The sequence below is a fragment of the Pleurodeles waltl genome, chromosome 2_1, assembly GCF_031143425.1.
Source record: "Pleurodeles waltl isolate 20211129_DDA chromosome 2_1, aPleWal1.hap1.20221129, whole genome shotgun sequence".
Classification (NCBI taxonomy): domain Eukaryota; kingdom Metazoa; phylum Chordata; class Amphibia; order Caudata; family Salamandridae; genus Pleurodeles; species Pleurodeles waltl.
In genome coordinates, this window is record NC_090438.1 from 806,201,603 (window position 1) to 806,219,825 (window position 18,223).

Below are 18,223 nucleotides of genomic sequence, written 5' to 3' on the forward strand. Positions count from 1 at the left end.
TTCTATCCCTATAGCTCTTCTCCCTCTCTCTTTCTTCTTTCTTTATTCAAACTTGGAGTCTTTGATACTATATTGTTGTATATGCTTAATTCATTTAGATGTTTAATATGCATTTATAAGTACAATATTTTTTATGCATATATATTCCCAACTGCATATCTCTATCCTGTCAATGTTAAGTAATGTTCTTGTATTTGACTAAAAAAATAAAAAATCTTTAAAAAAAATAAAAAAAGAAGTATCCATCAGAGTGAGGATTTCATAGCAGACTATTGAATGTGATGGTTAAATTAGGAGCAAAGATTAGGACTAGAGAAGTCATCACATTAGAAGAACTAGTAAATCCACAAAAAATGGCTGAGATGACAGCAAAACTTATGCTGGATAGGTGTATAGACTCTAAAAAAAAAAAAAATATATATATATATATATATATATATATATATATATATATATATATATATATATATATATATATTTAAAAAAAATGGTACCCTCACAACAGATCTGAGAACAGCAGAGACAGTTCTAATCCATAAGCAAAGAAAGCCTAGGTATAATTGCACTTCTTGTGGCTTAATTTCATCATTAAATTAAATAGCAAAACAAAAATCAAAGTCAAAGTACTCATAAACAGGCAGACATCACTGATAACTGATTTGGCTCACCCAGAACAAGCTAGTTTGAAGGCACAAAAATCCACCAGATCCAGTATAACACATCTATGCAACAATCTAGCATATGCTAAACTGGAGTAACCCACAGCCTTAGAATCACTTGATGCAAACAAACCCTTTGATTCAGTTGAATGTGCGTTTATGTTTCGAATCCTGAAAAAAGGGGGCTATACAAGTATTTTCTATCCTCAACAAGGTCCCTGTACAAGACAGCGGTGGCTGAGGCGGGATCAATGGAACACAATACAGGACCTTTTTTTATGCATCAAGGACCTACGCAGGCATGTCTTCTAACCCCTACACTATTTGCTCTCAAAATAGAGCATTTGGCACAATGGATGTTTAGACACACCCTAGGGAGGGGTGGAAGTGAGCCCAAGAACGGGATTAAAGAACTCTGTTGCATGCTGAGAAATTTCAGTTGTATGTGGAGTAGCCGGACAAATCCTTCACCAGTCTCAAGCATATATTTAAAAACTAAAGCAACTACCCAGGACTCATCATTAACTGGGGAAAGTTGCTGTTTCCACTAAGAAATTGGACTGAAATAAAGACGCTTCCCATCTCACTCAGAATAGAATGCAAGCATTTTAGACATCTGGGAACCTGGTGTCAACTCATTACCTCCTGTTCTCTAAGGACAATCTAGCACACTAATGGTGAACTTTTGGATGGAAGTGTCACATTGATAACACTTGCCTTTTTATTGGGGACAGCAGCCCTACACAAAATGATTGCGTTCCTAAAATGTACATACATGATACAAAACACCTCATACATTGACCCGGAGGAATTGTTAAAAAAAAAAAAATGGAAGAACTGACCAGACCACTACTCTGGGACAATGGGTTCCCAAGAATAGCTCTAAAGACCCTGCAAAGTTATACATGAGGTAAAAATTGCATTCCTTAATTTAAAAAAATATTATAAAGCAGCCTAATTAGATACTATCGATGGGAGGGATTGAACATGCCCAGAAGCAATGGCTGTCTGAACTGACAGACATATGCTAGGCAGTGGAGGCCCGCTTAAAAATGGAAAGCCAACGGCCACATGAGCTCTAGGGAAACATGGCATGAACACAATAGGGATGGAGGCTGAGCAAAGAGCCCTTCTCTGTGGTTGCCAGACTTAGGGTGATAAACGAGTTAGAGGGTTTCCAAGCTTGGGACAGCACTGACATTGCACACAAGCTGATGTATCAGAAAAAAACAGAATGGTTGCTTTCATACAGATTGAACACTAGCTGAAACAAAATGAAAACGTTTAGATATTTACAACTCAAACATGTATTGGTGGCATGCATAGATACAAATAATGGAACAATTGAGAATTGACTCTTAGAAATAACACTATTATAGCCCATGTATAGAAAAGCTGTGTCCTGGACTTGTACATCTTTCTGATCAATACATAAAGAGACTTACCATCCATAAAAAGTAGATGGGAAATGAATGTACTTGCATGTGATTGAGTGCACCACTTCAGTAGGGGCTGGGGGGTACAACTAAAAATCCTGCACAGAACATACCACACAAGAGAACTATTGTACAGATGTAGACGAGCAACAGATGGTTTATGCTTGGGGGGGAGGGGGAGTGCTGACGCAAGGGTGCTGCACTCTAGACACACTGAACCTGTGCACAGCTAATAAAATACTAATTGGACATAGGTGAGAATTGGGGGCAACCACTGAGAGAACTATAAACTTAACAGCACCCCTTGAGATTCTGGGAGCCTGGAAGGCAGCAGACATGACCAGATATCAGGGAATGGTAGATTATCAGAGACTAAAGGTGGTCAAAAAAGAAAATGCTAAATTACAGGCAAGTCTTGTTTAACAATGGCTTTCCTAATAGAGCTGCAACTTTGTGCATGACAGGCAAAACGTGATTTACAAGTTATAGAAGTCCTAACAAAGTCTAAAAGCATTTGGATGATGGGCCAAGCATTTGGGCACTGGAAACAATGCCAGAAATGAGCATATAACAATTTGTGGCAAAAAAAAAAGGATTCATTGTGTTTATGCTATAGAAAACAACAAAATGTTTAAAAACAGAAATGTAACTTAAGTGAGCCACAATGATGAAGAATTTACTGACCATTCACAATGAACAGAAGCCTTTCCTCATTATAGAAAAAAGTCATACTAAAAAAAAGCCAAGCAACCTGTCAGCACCTCGTAACTTGTAGCAAGTGACTTCCAACTGGTGGACAAAGTAAACACTGCTGAACAATACCAGCCTGAAACAACAGGTTTGGAAAATCTGAATTAGATCAAGAGCTGAATTCTCCCTCACTCAATGTACCATGAAGGAAGAGGCACTTAAGCCTAGTCCGCTCAGTGGTTGTAACTAGAAAAACAAATAATGTAGGCAGACTATTGTTTTGTATTTGTTTGTGAGCTACTGTATGCATGCGATTCAGAGACTGCCAATGAACATTCACAGCACGTGAATGACCAAATGCTGTAGAACGATAACACTGCATAACATCAACACTGCATTATATCTACTGTGACCCCTCCCTTGTTTTTAACCTCAACACAACAAAATGAACTGGTGACAGGTGTAGAACATGATTCTTCTGGTGCCGGGAGGAGCTGGCTGTTTAGTAAAGCACTTTCTTAAAGCATAACAAGTTAGGTTTGTTTTCGACATCCATGGAAACAGCGTCTGGATGCAAAAAGCAGAAGGCTGCTTTTATGCTATGATCCAGGAGATAGATGGGTACAAGGGCCGGGCAAACAGGACATGTTTACAGCACAAGAACATTTTACTGAAACAAATATGTACATTATTTAATCAGTACCTCAGCCAACATAGCAAGATGCTGGTTCTGGACAATAGCAGTGCGATAGGTTGCTAGACCACCTTCTTCAAGGCCCGGAAATAAATAGTACAAATGGACGCTGAAATGAGGAACAACAAAAGTGAGAAAACTGTATTTAATAACAAAGATCTAATAAGTAGAGGGTGAACACTACACAAAGTTTAGGGGACATATTGTGGCGCTCGAAAAGAAGTGACTACTGGTGAATTGACACATTAAAAGCCTGTAATTGTTCCTAAGAAAGGTGTGTTGAAGGAGATGGATAATTATACGCTCTTTGCATAACCCATGTTTAGTTTCAGAAAGAGACTTCCTGCTTCCAGGGACATTCAGACACCAACATTTCATGAAACAATAAAAAAAGGTTAACAGGGTGCCTCTGAAATGAATGTCACGCTGAGAAGGCATGTGCATGCTACGCATTGCCAACCCACCACCACCCTGACAAGTCACTCACATGGATAGGGTTAAGGAAGTGCATCTGAAGACTTCGAAGTAAAAGGAACTCTATTTTCAAAGCAAATTGCGCACTTAGTCTAAATGTCTGATTTTTGCACACAGATTCACAATCTGCAGACATTTCCATTTTCAAAGAGGCATTATGAACGTGAAATGCTGTCACCATAATGAAATGGAAATATTCACAAGATTGATGGTGTAGGTGGTTCTCTGGGCACACCTAGATGGGTTTACCTGTAATAGTCTAATACCTACAAAAGCATAAAATACAGAATGTTCACTAACATCTTGGAGCTGGTTTTCCACCTTAAAAACCTAAGAAATGTTCTCCAATTAAAGCTGGAAGTGCATTTCCATGATGGAACCGGAGACGGGGACAACCACATTTATAAGGACATAGGGGGAAGGACAGCCTTCTCTGGAAAAAAAAGTTTCCATTGGACACATATAAAAACATTAAATGTATATTTGAATTACTTTTCCAGAAGTGGACTTGGAACCAGGTATACATTTTGGGTGCATAAACATTATGCATACGAGTACTCCTTTAGAACTTCGAATGTCAGTTTCAAAGAAGTACCTCTTTAATTGTTTCAGGTTTACAATAAAGATGAACATTTGTTCCAAAAGTATGACTATATCGAAGCGAACTAATTTCACCCTTTTGTGTATCCTTTCTTTGTAAATCAGGCCCATGATGTTTAGATGTTAAGAAGGGCCAACGGTGCTGGTGGTAATGATCTAATGACGAGAACCATATATTAATCAGAGGGTTCTAAAGTAGCATAACATACATATTTATGGATCATTTGGTAGCAGTAGACACACAGTAAGCTTTCATTTACATGCAGCACACCCCAATTAAGAGCCATCGAAAATTCAGTCACTATAACCAGGCAAATATTTAAAGGCGAGCACATACCCAGATCGCTAGCCCATGACTAATTAGAAGCAGTTAGTTTGTGGGGGCTGGATCATCTAACCCGAAGGCACCACTGCATAAATGTGGCCTTTTTTATGTATATTCCATAAAATGCCCAATTTCACATAGTGTATTGTATTTTTCTCAGAATAGAGTGACAGAAAAAGTTAGAACAAAATTTCAATGTAGGTCAATACAAAACTTACGTTGTTAAAAATTCAACAACGGCGTCTCCTAAAAGTTCCAAACGTTCATTGTGGCTAATCCTGCAGAATAAAATAGGCATGAAAATTTCCACTCATAACACAATCATTTTTTTATTTTTAAGAATAAATAAAACTTAAACGGCCCATTAAAAACAACTACACACCGCTGTTGCAAAATATGTAAATCTTTTCATTAGGTAACAAACAATACTTTGGAGAATGACTTGACAAGTATGCCAGGTGAGTAAGAATTATAGTATGTCACTCGCAATAGACTGTCATGAACCCAAAAACACTAAAACCAAAACATTGAGCAATGTTTTTTTTTTTTACACAGTCTGTACTAGTAGAATGTTAATCCTAAACAGAAATGCTTAACTTATTTGTGGTACCAAAATTTCCGGGCAGAGGGCACAAGGCATCAATCACACCGACAAGATAAGAAAAACAAATGTAAAAGCTTTCTTGTTTTGTAGGACCATTCTATCATGTTTCGCCAAACAATCCTTAATTACTGTAGTTAACCTTGCACAGCAGTCCTCAGCCTTTGTACAGACTCATGGGAGGTCTTAGATATAGGACTGCATAAAGGAAAATTCTTTGGATTGCAAAAAAATGAAAGAATTCCACAATGAAGAAAGCAGCGCCCTTTTGCACCGGGCGGTTTCAAAACCATCTCTGCCTAAAATCTTCTTACACAACAATCATCCACTTTTCTACTACTCTGAATATTCTTTTGCAGGAATGGAAATAGGTGGTAAATGTCTGGTGAGATGGACGAGGTTAGGGCGAAGGACTACCGCAGCAAAAGTCACTTTGGTGACTATCTAGTTCTTGTTAAACTAGTAATTCTTCAAAATTTTAAAACATGAGAATGCAAACTGGGAATGGCAGCCTATTTAAATAATAAATTCAACCACACACAATATTTCGGAAGGTTTGTGTTAGACCTGCAAGCTTTTGGCGTGTTTTCCTATGTCTTTTTGATTCTGACCTCCTGGTTTTGATCCTGTGCTGAATTTTGTTTTTGCTGGCTTTAGCACTCTGTGCACTTTATCACTGCTGAGCAGTGCTAAAGTGCAAGTGCTCCCTGTGTAAATTGTATTCATGATTGGTTTTTCCATGACTGGCATATTGGATTTACGAGTACGTCCCTGGTATAGTGCACCATGAGTGCCGAGGTCCTGTAAATTAAATGCTACTAGTGGGCCTTCAGCACTGATTGTGCCACCCACATGAGTAGCCATGTAAACATGTCTCATACCTGCCACTGCAGTGTCTGTGTGGGCAGTTTTAAATTTCCATTTTGACCTGGCAAGTGCACCCACTTGCCAAGTCCAAACCTTCCCTTTTACTACATGCAAGTCACCTCTAAAGTAGGCCCAATGTAGCCCCATGGCCAGGGTGCAGTGCATTTAAAAGGTAGGACATGTACTGATGTGTTTTACATGTCCTGATAGCGAACTACTGTTAAATGTGTGTTTCACTACAGCAGGGACTCTCTCTCCCATATGGTAACATGGGGATTGCTCTGAAATACATTTTTAAGAGTAATTTCCCATTGGGAGCAGATAGAGAGATAGAGTTTGGGGTCGCCGAACTCACAATTTAAAAATACACCTCTTGGTGAAGTTGATTTTTGAATTGTAGGTTAGAAAACCCCACTTTTAGAAAGTGGGCAAGGGGCACTTTCTTGCTTGACCATTCTGTAACTCTGTCTACTGAATACACATCTGGGTCAGGATGACAGTTGGGCTGTTTTGTGAATTCACTCTAAACAGTCACACAAAGGGAGTTGAGGCGTGCCCTGCATATCCTGATGGCCCACCACCAGGCTTCCTGAGAGTGTGTGGGAGGACCTGACCTCACACAAAGCAGTTTCCAACCCCTTGGAGTGTGTCTGGGGCCATGGCAGGGAAGGCAGAGTCTTGTGCACTACAAACACTTATCTTTGAAGTTTGCCTACTTCAAAGACAGAAATGGGTACACATACTGGACTTCAGACATCACATACTTAGGACACTTCTGGAATGGGGATATTCTGCTAGGAAGAAGGGCTTGATGCTGTAGGAGGGACTGCCACTCTGCCTGTCGCTTTGTTGTGCTGGCCTGCTGCTTATGTTTTGAGAGTGAAAGGAATGGACTTTTCTTTCTACATCCTGCTTTCCAAGTTTCTCCAAGGGCTTGGACTGAGCCTGCCTCCTGTTAAGAAGTATAATAGACATCAAAGACTTCACCTGCCAGCACATGGGCTCTCTTGCTGAGAGTCCTGACTTGTCAACTGGTGCCAAACCCAGATTCTGGGCCCTTGGAATTGAGTGCTGCTGCCACCAAGAAGAAACTAGGCACATCAAATCTAGATCAACTTTGGAACTGGTGCCACGCTCTGACTCCGCACTGCAGTCATGGTCCGCGCTGAGTGCAACAACTGCGACCTGCAACACTGGACCGCCGCCACAGCACCTCCGAAGTCCAGTCACAGCACGAGTCCCGAGCATCGTGTCACTGACGTCTGTGACACAGACTCTGCTACAGCCCTTGTGGTGGGATCGTAACACTGAAAAGTGGACGCGTCGCATCTTGACCTGCTGGATTCATTGACTCCACCTTGTGATAAGGAACGGAGGCAACAGCACCTCTCTTGTAAGGAGCCAACACCTCGCATCCGCTGCCTATCAATAAGGAACCAATGCCGCACTAGCAACTCCTCACCTTCCCAACTCCATGCAACATCTTTATTTCATCATCGTTTTCCAAGGTACTGTACCTGGGATCCTTGTGACTCCATGACTAGCCCGCATTCCCTCATGAGTGGCGTTGGACTGCTAGAAGCGACTCCGTCAAGAAACTGTGATAGCCCTAGTTGGAGCTCTTATGTTTCTAAGTGCTATTCTAAGATTTAATCTTTAAAAATGTGTACTTTGCTTGCATATGTTGGATTTTTGTCGTTTTGTTCTTGTTTTACTTAGATAAATATTGTTTTTTTTTCTGGTATGGGTACCTTTGTGGTGGTGTTACTGTGTGTGTGTGTGTAAAAATACTTTACACATTGCCTCTGACATAAGTATAACTGCATGAGTCAAGCTACCAAAGGGGGAGAGCAGAGGTTATCTTAGCTAGGTGACTTCCTTACCCTGATGAGAGTGAGGGCCCCTACTTGGACAGGGTACAAAACACTGCCAACTAGAGACCCCATTTCTAACATGTTTGACTAAACTGAGTGTCTGCTTTTGTGCCATCCACTCTGGATCACTACCTACAAAAAGCATAAGGAGCAACCTATGCTACTTGTGTGCTGGAAATATAAAAGTGTGAAAATAGAGATGAAAAGCTTCAGAAACTGCCTTAAGAGTACAGAGATTCGCTGGGAAACACACCTTAGCATAGCTTTTTATGTTGCAAGACACCACCTGGTGAGCAGTGAAAGTTTTAGAAGGTTGCTTGTCTGGAGAAGGCTCTCCCCCAAGATAAGAGGCAGCCTGTCTCCCAACTGGTGAACGGCCTTAGACCTTTTCATGTAAAATCTGAGAGACTTACATATATCAATGTCTGTAATGTTCTCCTATGATCAGAGATGTGATCAGGAAAGAAGGAAGTAAATAAGAGCTCCTAGTTGATAAGGAAATCTGAGAAGATCTTATGGGAAATTTGTCTCAAACAACCGCATACCATGAAAGCCAGGAAAGGGTTGAAACAGTGTAAAGTCAACAACTGTTTATTCATTTGGGAAAAGGCAATGATCACAAAAACAATCTTCAACGCCACCACAGTTTAAGTACACCAAAGGCCCAAGTTCATATGACATACATACTAAGATCCAAATTGATCTCTCCCTCTGGATGAGGCTAACTAAGTGAAAGAAACAAATGCAGGGAACCATTGAAGTGTTGTTATACAATACTGTTCTGGCAAGAAAACAATATTTGTGGGGAAGTTCTACATCTTGGAGGCACTTCTCTAGGCATAGTTGAAAGACAACCTGAACTACCCCATCTTATACTGCCTCCAACCAGAGTGTTTCTCAAACTTCCACCCTCCCCCCCACCAACTAGGACTGGATAAACCGGCATGGAAGGAGAAAGAGAAAGAAAGTGTGTGTAAGCGGAATGAGAAAGAAATGGAGAAAAAATCTGTGAAAATTATTTCACAGAGAAGGAACCCCAAACATATGCAACATTTAGGAGACTTTGTATAGCAGACTTTGAAAAGTTTGCCACAATTCACTCAGATTCAAAGAAAGGAGTCACAGATATCCATGTTGAAAACTGACATGCTTCTTTGCGTTTACATTTTCAAGTGCTGTTTCTAGATTGCTTCTCAGGCCAGAGAGGAGTAAGAATTCATATTTGTTTGCAAGGAACACACCAATGCCAGCTGAGGCAATGCACCTTGGTGCTTGCTTACCCAGGATGAACTACTAAAGGGTTAGGAGATAGCATGTCCCCATCCATACACAAGTAGCAGATAACACATTTGATTTTTGTCTCGATTGCTGAAATAAAGTTTTGCAGTTAAAGGTTTCGGATTACCACTAGAGAAAAGGAAAAGTCATTCAGAACTGAAAGCAATAGGCTGAATTATACAACGTTAAGATAATATATGTGACCACAATCTTAAAATAAAATGAATCAGACTGGAACCACCACAAGGTTGATTCAGCCAGCTCAAAAGCCTAGGACATGGACTGATTGCTTATGCATACTTGGCCACCAAATGAAGAAGGCTGCACTGGGGCTGGCACATTCTTAGATATGCCACGGGATGATCTGAACACCTGAGAACATCATATGTAGGCTCTCTGCCATCACCACACAGTGGTTTAAAAGTGAAAAGTGAACTTCCTAGTAGTGAAAAGACTTCTACTAACTGTGCATTCAGAAGGCTCAGATCAAGAAATGTGCTGGAGGAGGACTAGACAATATTTCTGAACACTGGCATAACAGCCACATCTGAACAAGAGCTTCAGAATCAAATGAAGGAACTCCATAAGCCTCAGATGTCCCAGAATTCCCATGCCAGCTCTTCAGTTGGGGCGAGATGTGGAAATCAAGACCGATGAGAGTAGCTACTACTGAGGTAATTACCTCGGAACAGACAAGAAGCCTGGAAAGATAGGACACTCAATGCCACTCGCTATGTAAGAAATCACAGACATTTCTGATGACATCCAGATAGGGTAGTGTCAACACCAGAGCAGTACGCGCTCTATTGGTGACAAAAATGCAAAAACCCAGTACTCTCAAAACAAAGTAATTCATGCATTGTGCTGATATGTTGTGGTTTAACCTTTTGCATTGCAGAGTTCAATCCTGAAAACTTATTTTTAATATGCTTACAAATACTGTTCCTTTGCAATGTATTGCTGCAGGCTTTCAGAGTGTGTTAGGGTGTGGCCCCTTTCCAGGGCCTTCCAGAGACTTTCCCTGCAACATGCCTGGGCTTGGTTCTGGGCTGGGCCAAGACTCTATAAAAGAAAGCCAGCCCAACTCCCAGTGCTCACTATTCAGAGGTCCCGGTGCAGAGCAGCAGCTTCTTCCTGAGCTCCTGTCCCGGCGGCCTATTTGGATCTTCCAGTCTTCTGCCCTAATCTTTCATTGGTGATCATTGTTCCAGGCGGTAAGACGGTGGGTGGACTGTCCCGACACCGTTATTTCGAATTTTCATATTCTTGGTTTAAATTCTTAAATGATTAACAGATTACTTGCGCGCTACCAGTTCTTGACATTTATATAGTAGTTTACAAATAGGAAAGACGCGAGATTTATTTCATAAAGGTTTGACTTTGTTATTCATTGCGCGCTACCATTTCTTGACATTTACATGGTGGCTTAAGAATCGGCAAGATGCGCGATTCGTTTTATGGTGTTTAAACATCGTTGTCCATTGCGCGCTACTATTTCTTGACATTTACATGATGTTTTACGAATTGGCAAGACGCACAACTCGTTTCATGAGCATTTAATTTTGTTGTTCATTGCGCGCTACCATTTCTTGACATTTTACATGGTGGCTTAAGAACCGGAAAAAGAAGCGCGATTCGTTTCATTGTACTTTGATCTTATTTATTGTGAGCTGATATTCCTTGACATTTACATTGTGTTTTACGAATTGGCAAGACGCGCGATTCGATTAATGATGATTTGACTTTGATATTCATTGCGTGCTACCATTTCTTGGTATTTTACATGGTAACATTCGAATTGGCAAGACCACGATTCTCTGCTCGAGTTTAATTCATGTTGTGTATTGTATGCTACTATTCTAAGATATTTATTATGTAATATTCGAGTTGACAAGTTATGTGATTTGTTTCCTGAATCCATATTGTGTTATTCATGGTGCACAATCCTTTTATGGTGTTTACTATACATGGAAAATGTCACTTACCCTGTGTACATCTGTTCGTGGCATGGGACGCTGCAGATTCACATGCTGTGCATTATCCTGCCATCTAGTGTTGGGCTCGGAGTGTTACAAGTTGTTTTTCTTTGAAGAAGTCTTTTCGAGTCACAAGACCGAGGGACTCCTCCCTTTCGGCTCCATTGCGCATGGGCGTCGACTCCATCTTAGACTGTTTTCCCCGCAGAAGGGTGAGGTAGGAGTTGTGAATACAGTAAATGTGCCCATGCAATGGAGTAAGTATGTATGTACATAATGTTAATTAAAATAGTATTTATTTACAAATTTCCAATTTCCATTCAACTTATAACGGCTACAGGCTCCCGGGGAGGTGGGAGGGCGCATGTGAATCTGCAGTGTCCCATGCCACGAACAGATGTACACTGGGTAAGTGACATTTTCCGTTCGATGGCATGTGTAGCTGCAGATACACATGCTGTGCATAGACTAGTAAGCAGTAATCTCCCCAAAAGCGGTGGCTTAGCCCGTAGGAGTTGAAGTTGTCTGAAATAATGTTCGTAATACAGCCTGTCCTACTGTGGCTTGTTGTGTGGTTAACACATCTACACAGTAATGTTTTGTGAATGTATGAGGCGTAGACCATGTGGCTGCCTAACAAATTTCTGAGACAGGAATATTCCCTAGAAAAGCCATTGTGGCACCTTTTTTCCTAGTGGAATGCGCCTTTGGTGTAATAGGTAGATCTCTTTTTGCTTTAATATAGCAGGTTTGAATACATTTCACTATCCACCTGGCAATGCCTTGCTTGGATACAGGATTCCCTGCATGAGGCTTTTGGAAGGCTACAAATAATTTTTTTGCTCTGCGAAACTGTTTTGTTCTGTCAATGTTATACGTTAGTGCTCTTTTTATGTCCAACGTATGTAAGGCTCTTTCGGCTACTGAGTCTGGTTGTGGAAAAAAGACTGGGAGTTCCACTGTTTGGTTTAGGTGGAATGGTGATATAACTTTTGGTAAGAATTTTGGATTTGTACGGAGAACCACTTTATGTTTATGTATTTGTATAAAGGGTTCTTGTATAGTAAATGCTTGTATTTCACTTACTCTTCTAAGAGATGTGATAGCTATCAGGAAGGCTACGTTCCAGGTTAAGTATTGCATTTCCCAAGAGTGCATGGGTTCAAATGGTGGTCCCATGAGTCGTGTTAATACATTATTGAGGTTCCACGAAGGGACTGGTGGTGTTCTCGGGGGTATGATTCTTTTTAATCCTTCCATAAATGCTTTGATGACTAGGATTCTAAAAAGCGATGTTGAATGTCTAATCTGCAGATATGCAGATATTGCTGTGAGATGTATCTTAATAGAAGAGAATGCTAGTTTAGATTTTTGTAAGTGTAATAAGTAACTTACAATGTTTTTTGCGGAAGCATGTAGTGGTTGAATTTGATTATTGTGGCAGTAGTAAACAAATGTTTTCCATTTGTTTGCATAACAATGTCTTGTAGTAGGTTTCCTAGCTTGTTTAATGACCTCCATACATTCTTGTGTAAGGTCTAAGTGTCCAAATTCTAAGACTTCAGGAGACAGATTGCTAGATTGAGCAATGCTGGATTCGGGTGTCTGATCTGTTGTTTGTGTTGAGTTAACAGATCTGGTCTGTTTGGTAATTTGACATGAGGTACTACTGATAGGTACAGTAGAGTTGTGCACCACGGTTGGCAAGCCCAGGTTGGTGCTATGAGTATTAGTTTGAGTATGTTTTGACTCAGTTTGTTTACCAGATAAGGAATGAGTGGGAGAGGGGGAAAAGCGTAAGCAAATATCCCTGACCAACTCATCCATAACGCATTGCCCTTGGACAGAAGGTGTGGGTACCTGGACGCGAAGTTTTGGCATTTTGCGTTTTCCTTTGTTGCGAATAGGTCTATTTTTGGTGTTCCCCAGCGTAGAAAGTGATCTTGTAGGATCTGGGGATGAATTTCCCATTCGTGTGTTTGTGGTGATCTCGACTGAGATTGTCGGCTAACTGGTTTTGAATACCTGGGATGTATTGTGCTATTAGGCGAATGTGATTGTGAATTACCCAATGCCAAATTTTCTGTGCTAAGAGACACAGTTGTGACGAGTGTGTCCCTCCTTGCTTGTTGAAGTAATACATTGTCGTCATGTTGTCTGTTTTGACAAGAATGTGTTTGTGGGCTATCAGTGGTTGAAATGCTTTCAATGCTAGGAACACTGCCAACAGTTCTAAATGATTTATGTGCAGTTGTGTTTGTTGAATGTTCCCTTGTCCCTGTATACTGTGCTGGTTGAGGTGTGCTCCCCACCCCATCATGGAAGCATCTGTTGTGATCACGTATTGAGGCACTGGGTCTTGGAATGGCCGCCCTTGGGTTTAAATTTATAGGGTTCCACCATTGAAGCGAGAAGTGTGTCTGGCAGTCTAACAACACTAGATCTTGGAGTTGACCCTGTGCTTGTGTCCATTGTCTTGCTAGGCACTGTTGTAAGGGCCGCATGTGTAGTCTTGTGTTTGGGACAGTGGCTATGCATGAAGACATCATGCGTAGAAGTTTCATTACAAACCTCACCTGGTAGTGTTGGTTTGGCTGCATGTTTAATATTATATTCTGGAACGCTTGTACCCTTTGTGGACTTGGAGTGGCAATCGCTTTTCGTGTGTCGAGTGTTGCTCCCAAGTATTGCTGTATTTGGGATGGTTGTAGATGTGATTTTTGGTAATTTATAGAGAACCCTAGTTTGTGTAGAGTTTCTATAACGTATTGTGTGTGTTGAAGACACTGTTGCTGAGTGCTGGTTTTTATTAACCAATCATCTAAGTATGGGAATACGTGCATGTGCTGTCTCCTTATATGCGCGGCTACTACTGCAAGGCATTTTGTGAATACCCTTGGGGCGGTTGTTATCCTGAATGGTAACACCTTGAATTGGTAATGCACGCCCTGAATTACAAACCTTAAGTATTTCCTGTGAGAAGGATGTATGGGTATGTGGAAATATGCATCCTTCAGATCTAACGTTCACATGTAGTCCTGCTTTTTGAGCAAGGGAATCACGTCTTGAAGTGTTACCATGTGGAAGTGATCTGATTTGATGTAGAGATTCAGTGTTCTGAGGTCTAATATGGGTCTCAACGTTTTGTCTTTCTTTGGAATTAGGAAATACAGGGAGTAGACACCTGTTCCTTTTTGATGGTTGGGTACTAGTTCTATTGCTTGTTTTTGTAACAATGCTTGGACTTCTAGCTGTAACAGGTCTAAGTGTTGTTTGGACATATTGTGTGCTCTTGGGGGCACATCTGGTGGGAAATCTATGAATTCTATGCAATAACCATGTTGGATAATGGCTAGGACCCATGCGTCCGTAGTTATGTTTGTCCAGTTTTGGTAGTATGAGTTAAGTCTCCCCCCCACTGGTGTTGAGTGTTGGGGGTTTGCGACATTGAAGTCACTGTTTGGCTTGAGGTGCTTTAGGGCTTTGGAATTTTCCTCTTGTTTTGGGGAATTGTCCACCCCTGTATGATCCTCTAAACCCTCCTCTCTGGTACTGCCCCTGATAGGTGGGTTTGGCTTGTGAGGTGGAAGGCTCTGCGGTTTGGGAACGAAACACCCTCTAAACTGTGGTCTTCTAAAACTGCCTCTGCTTTGTGGGGAGTAGAGCGCACCCATGGCTTTGGCCATGCCTGTGTCCTTTTTTAGTTTTTCGATTGCCGTGTCCACCTCCGGCCCAAACAATTGTTCCTGGTTAAACAGCATATTGAGCACAGCTTGCTGGATTTCCGGTTTAAAACCCGAGCTCCGTAACCAAGCATGCCTGCGAATGGTTACAGCAGTGTTCATTGTCCGTGCTGCTGTGTCTGCCAAGTCCAGTGCAGATCTTATCTGGTTGTTGGAAATCGCTTGTCCTTCCTCAACAACCTGTTGGGCACGTTTCTGGTGTTCCTTGGGCAAGTGCTGTATTATATGTTGCATCTCGTCCCAGTGTGCCCTGTCGTAGCGAGCCAGTAGAGCCTGTGAATTGGCAATCCGCCATTGATTGGCTGCTTGTGCTGCCACCCATTTGCCCGCAGCATCGAACTTCCGACTTTCCTTGTCGGGCGGTGGTGCATCTCCTGATGATTGGGAGTTTGCCCTCTTTCTGGACGCTCCCACGACTACCGAATCTGGTGTCAGTTGCTGTGTTATAAACACAGGGTCCGTTGGGGGAGGTTTATATTTCTTCTCTACCCTAGGAGTGATAGCTCTGCCTTTCACTGGGTCCTGGAACACCTGTTTGGCGTGCTTTAGCATGCCTGGGAGCATTGGCAAACTTTAAAAAGAGCTGTGAGCGGATGCCAAGGTGTTAAATAAGTCATCTTCTATTGGCTCTGCATGCATTGCCACATTGTGGAAAGTAGCTGCCCTTGATAACACCTGCATATATGCAGTGCTGTCCTCTGGTGGTGACGGCCTTGCCGGGTAACAATTGGGACTGTTGTCGGAGACCGGTGCATCATATAATTCCCATGCATCCGGGTCATCCTGTGTCATCCCCGTGTGTGTTGGTGACTGCATTGGGGGTGTTGCTACGGGGGACAGCTGTGGTGAGTGCAGTGGAGAAGGCTGTGGCGAAAACCTTGGTGGTGGTGTTTTGCCTCTTGCCGCCTTTGGCTGCATTTCCGACTCCTAAAATGCTAGCTTTCTTTTTATTTTTATTGGAGGAAGAGTTCGAATTTTACCAGTCTCTTTCTGAATGTGCAGCCTCCTTTGAGTATGGTCTGAGTCTCCCATACTTAATTCCCGCTCAAATCTGTGCTCTTCTGTGTAGGAGCCTATTTGCGGCTCCGAGGCTGCCTTTTTTGACACTGAAGGTTTCGGAACAGTCTTTTTCGGCTCCGAGGAAACCTTTTTTACCTTGGGCATGTTGAACTCTTGGTGCCGAGATGGTTCGGAGCCGGTATCTCGACCGGAGTCGGATGTCTTCGGCTGTTGGGAGGCCTTTTTTGGTGCCGATGTTTGGTCACCGTGTTTTCGGGTTAAGCCATGGCTTGTTGGCGGTGGCAACCCCTTGGCCTTTATAATTTTGGAGTGAGTCTTGGCCGGGGCAGTTTTACTCACAGTTTTTGTTGTGCCGTCGGTAGCTCACTTTTGGAGTCGTCCAAGTCCGATTCTTGAATGGAGATTCTTTCCTCCTCCTCGACGTCGCTCTGTTCGGCCTGTGTCGACGCCATCTGCAGTCTTCTGGCTCTTCGATCGTGTAGGGTCTTTTTCGATCGAAATGCCCGACAGGCCTCGCAAGTATCCTCCCTGTGTTCCGGTGATAGAAACAGATTACAGACTAAGTGTTGGTCTGTATAAGGATACTTGGCGTGGCAATTGGGGCAGAAGCGGAAGGGGGTCCGGTCCATGAGTTTCGACGATGGACGCGGTCAGGCCGACCAGGCCCCGCTGAGAGTGGAAGCCCCGAAGGGCTGCCGGAGCGCTTCTTCTATCGGTGTCGATGTACTAACACTAAACCAGTACCGAGCGCGAACAATACCGTCCAATTTTTCGATAACTAGCTAACTTTCCCGATTTGAAATACAGAGCGAAGAGGAACACGTCCGAACCCGATGGCGGAAAGAAAACAATCTAAGATGGAGTCATCGCCCATGCGCAATGGAGCCGAAAGGGAGGAGTCCCTCGGTCTTGTGACTCGAAAAGACTTCTTCGAAGAAAAACAACTTGTAACACTCCGAGCCCAACACTAGATGGCAGGATAATGCACAGCATGTGTATCTGCAGCTACACATGCCATCGAACATATATATGGCAATAAAGGTATATATATCCAAGAAAGGTATATATATATATCTGCAATATGCGCAATTTGTGTTGAAACATTTTAAGAGTACACAGAAGGCCAGAGTTTCTAGATGCAGTATTGTATGGTCCTAGTATACATTCTCAAAACAGGATTTATATGACTGGTTTAAAATTTAGTCAGAATTTGTTTTTTCTGATTCTCATGTAAAGGAAAGTACTTGAATAAGAAATTTTTCATTTAATTCATCTTGATTCCCCTACAGGTATCCGGCCATCTTGAAACGTAGTCATTTTAAACTTAACTCTTAGGTTGTTCATGTTTTCAGAGTGACTAGGCTTAGAATCATAGTCTAGTATTTATTTCAGGAGATATAATTTTCAAATTGTGTGTTCTAACCTTTTTCTTACTACAGGTCTCCTTCCCAGCTGTTCCCGATCTAATCCCCTCTTCCCCTCTTGAATTCTCTCAGTGTCTGTGATTTATCTATCAGAGTCTTGGAGCTGTTCAGTGGTGGAAGTGTTGGGAAAGTGCACAGACCCCGAGGATCTGGTGACTCTGAAAGGTAGAGGAAGTGCGAGTCCAAAAGATCATTGGCACTGAGTCGACCATTCTGAAAGATTCTGGTTTAAATATGTACATATGAATTTCATGCACAATTTATTAATGTTCTAGTAGCTTTAGTTGGGAGCAAATGGGTGTTAACCTTGTTGATTATGCAGCACTACAGAAGTCAAGCTGGAACTATCATCTTCCCCAAGAGAGCATATAGTGATGAAGCTTAAAGCAGATATTCAAAACATAAGAAGTGCTAGTCTACACATATATCTGAGATGTTCAATTCTTGTATGTTTAATTTTCAGGAATTACCAGCTCCATAGTATAGAGAGTTGGTATTACGAAGATATACATATTCACAGTTACAGGTACTTCTCTGTTTTCTCTCTTCTCCTTTCCCAGCT

General features: G+C 41.9%; 1 protein-coding gene across 4 annotated transcripts in view; it reads right to left on the reverse strand.

Annotated features, from left to right (window-relative positions):
* DROSHA (drosha ribonuclease III) overlaps positions 1-18,223 on the reverse strand; it is a 608,989-nt gene that overhangs the window by 175,353 nt on the left and 415,413 nt on the right. For all 4 annotated transcript variants that reach the window (XM_069218569.1, XM_069218578.1, XM_069218550.1 and 1 more), the window contains exons 20-21: positions 5,097-5,156; positions 3,489-3,588 (exon numbers count right to left, since the gene is read on the reverse strand). In XM_069218569.1, coding sequence (XP_069074670.1) covers positions 3,489-3,588; positions 5,097-5,156 — 160 coding nt within the window. The remainder of the gene's footprint in view (positions 1-3,488; positions 3,589-5,096; positions 5,157-18,223) is intronic.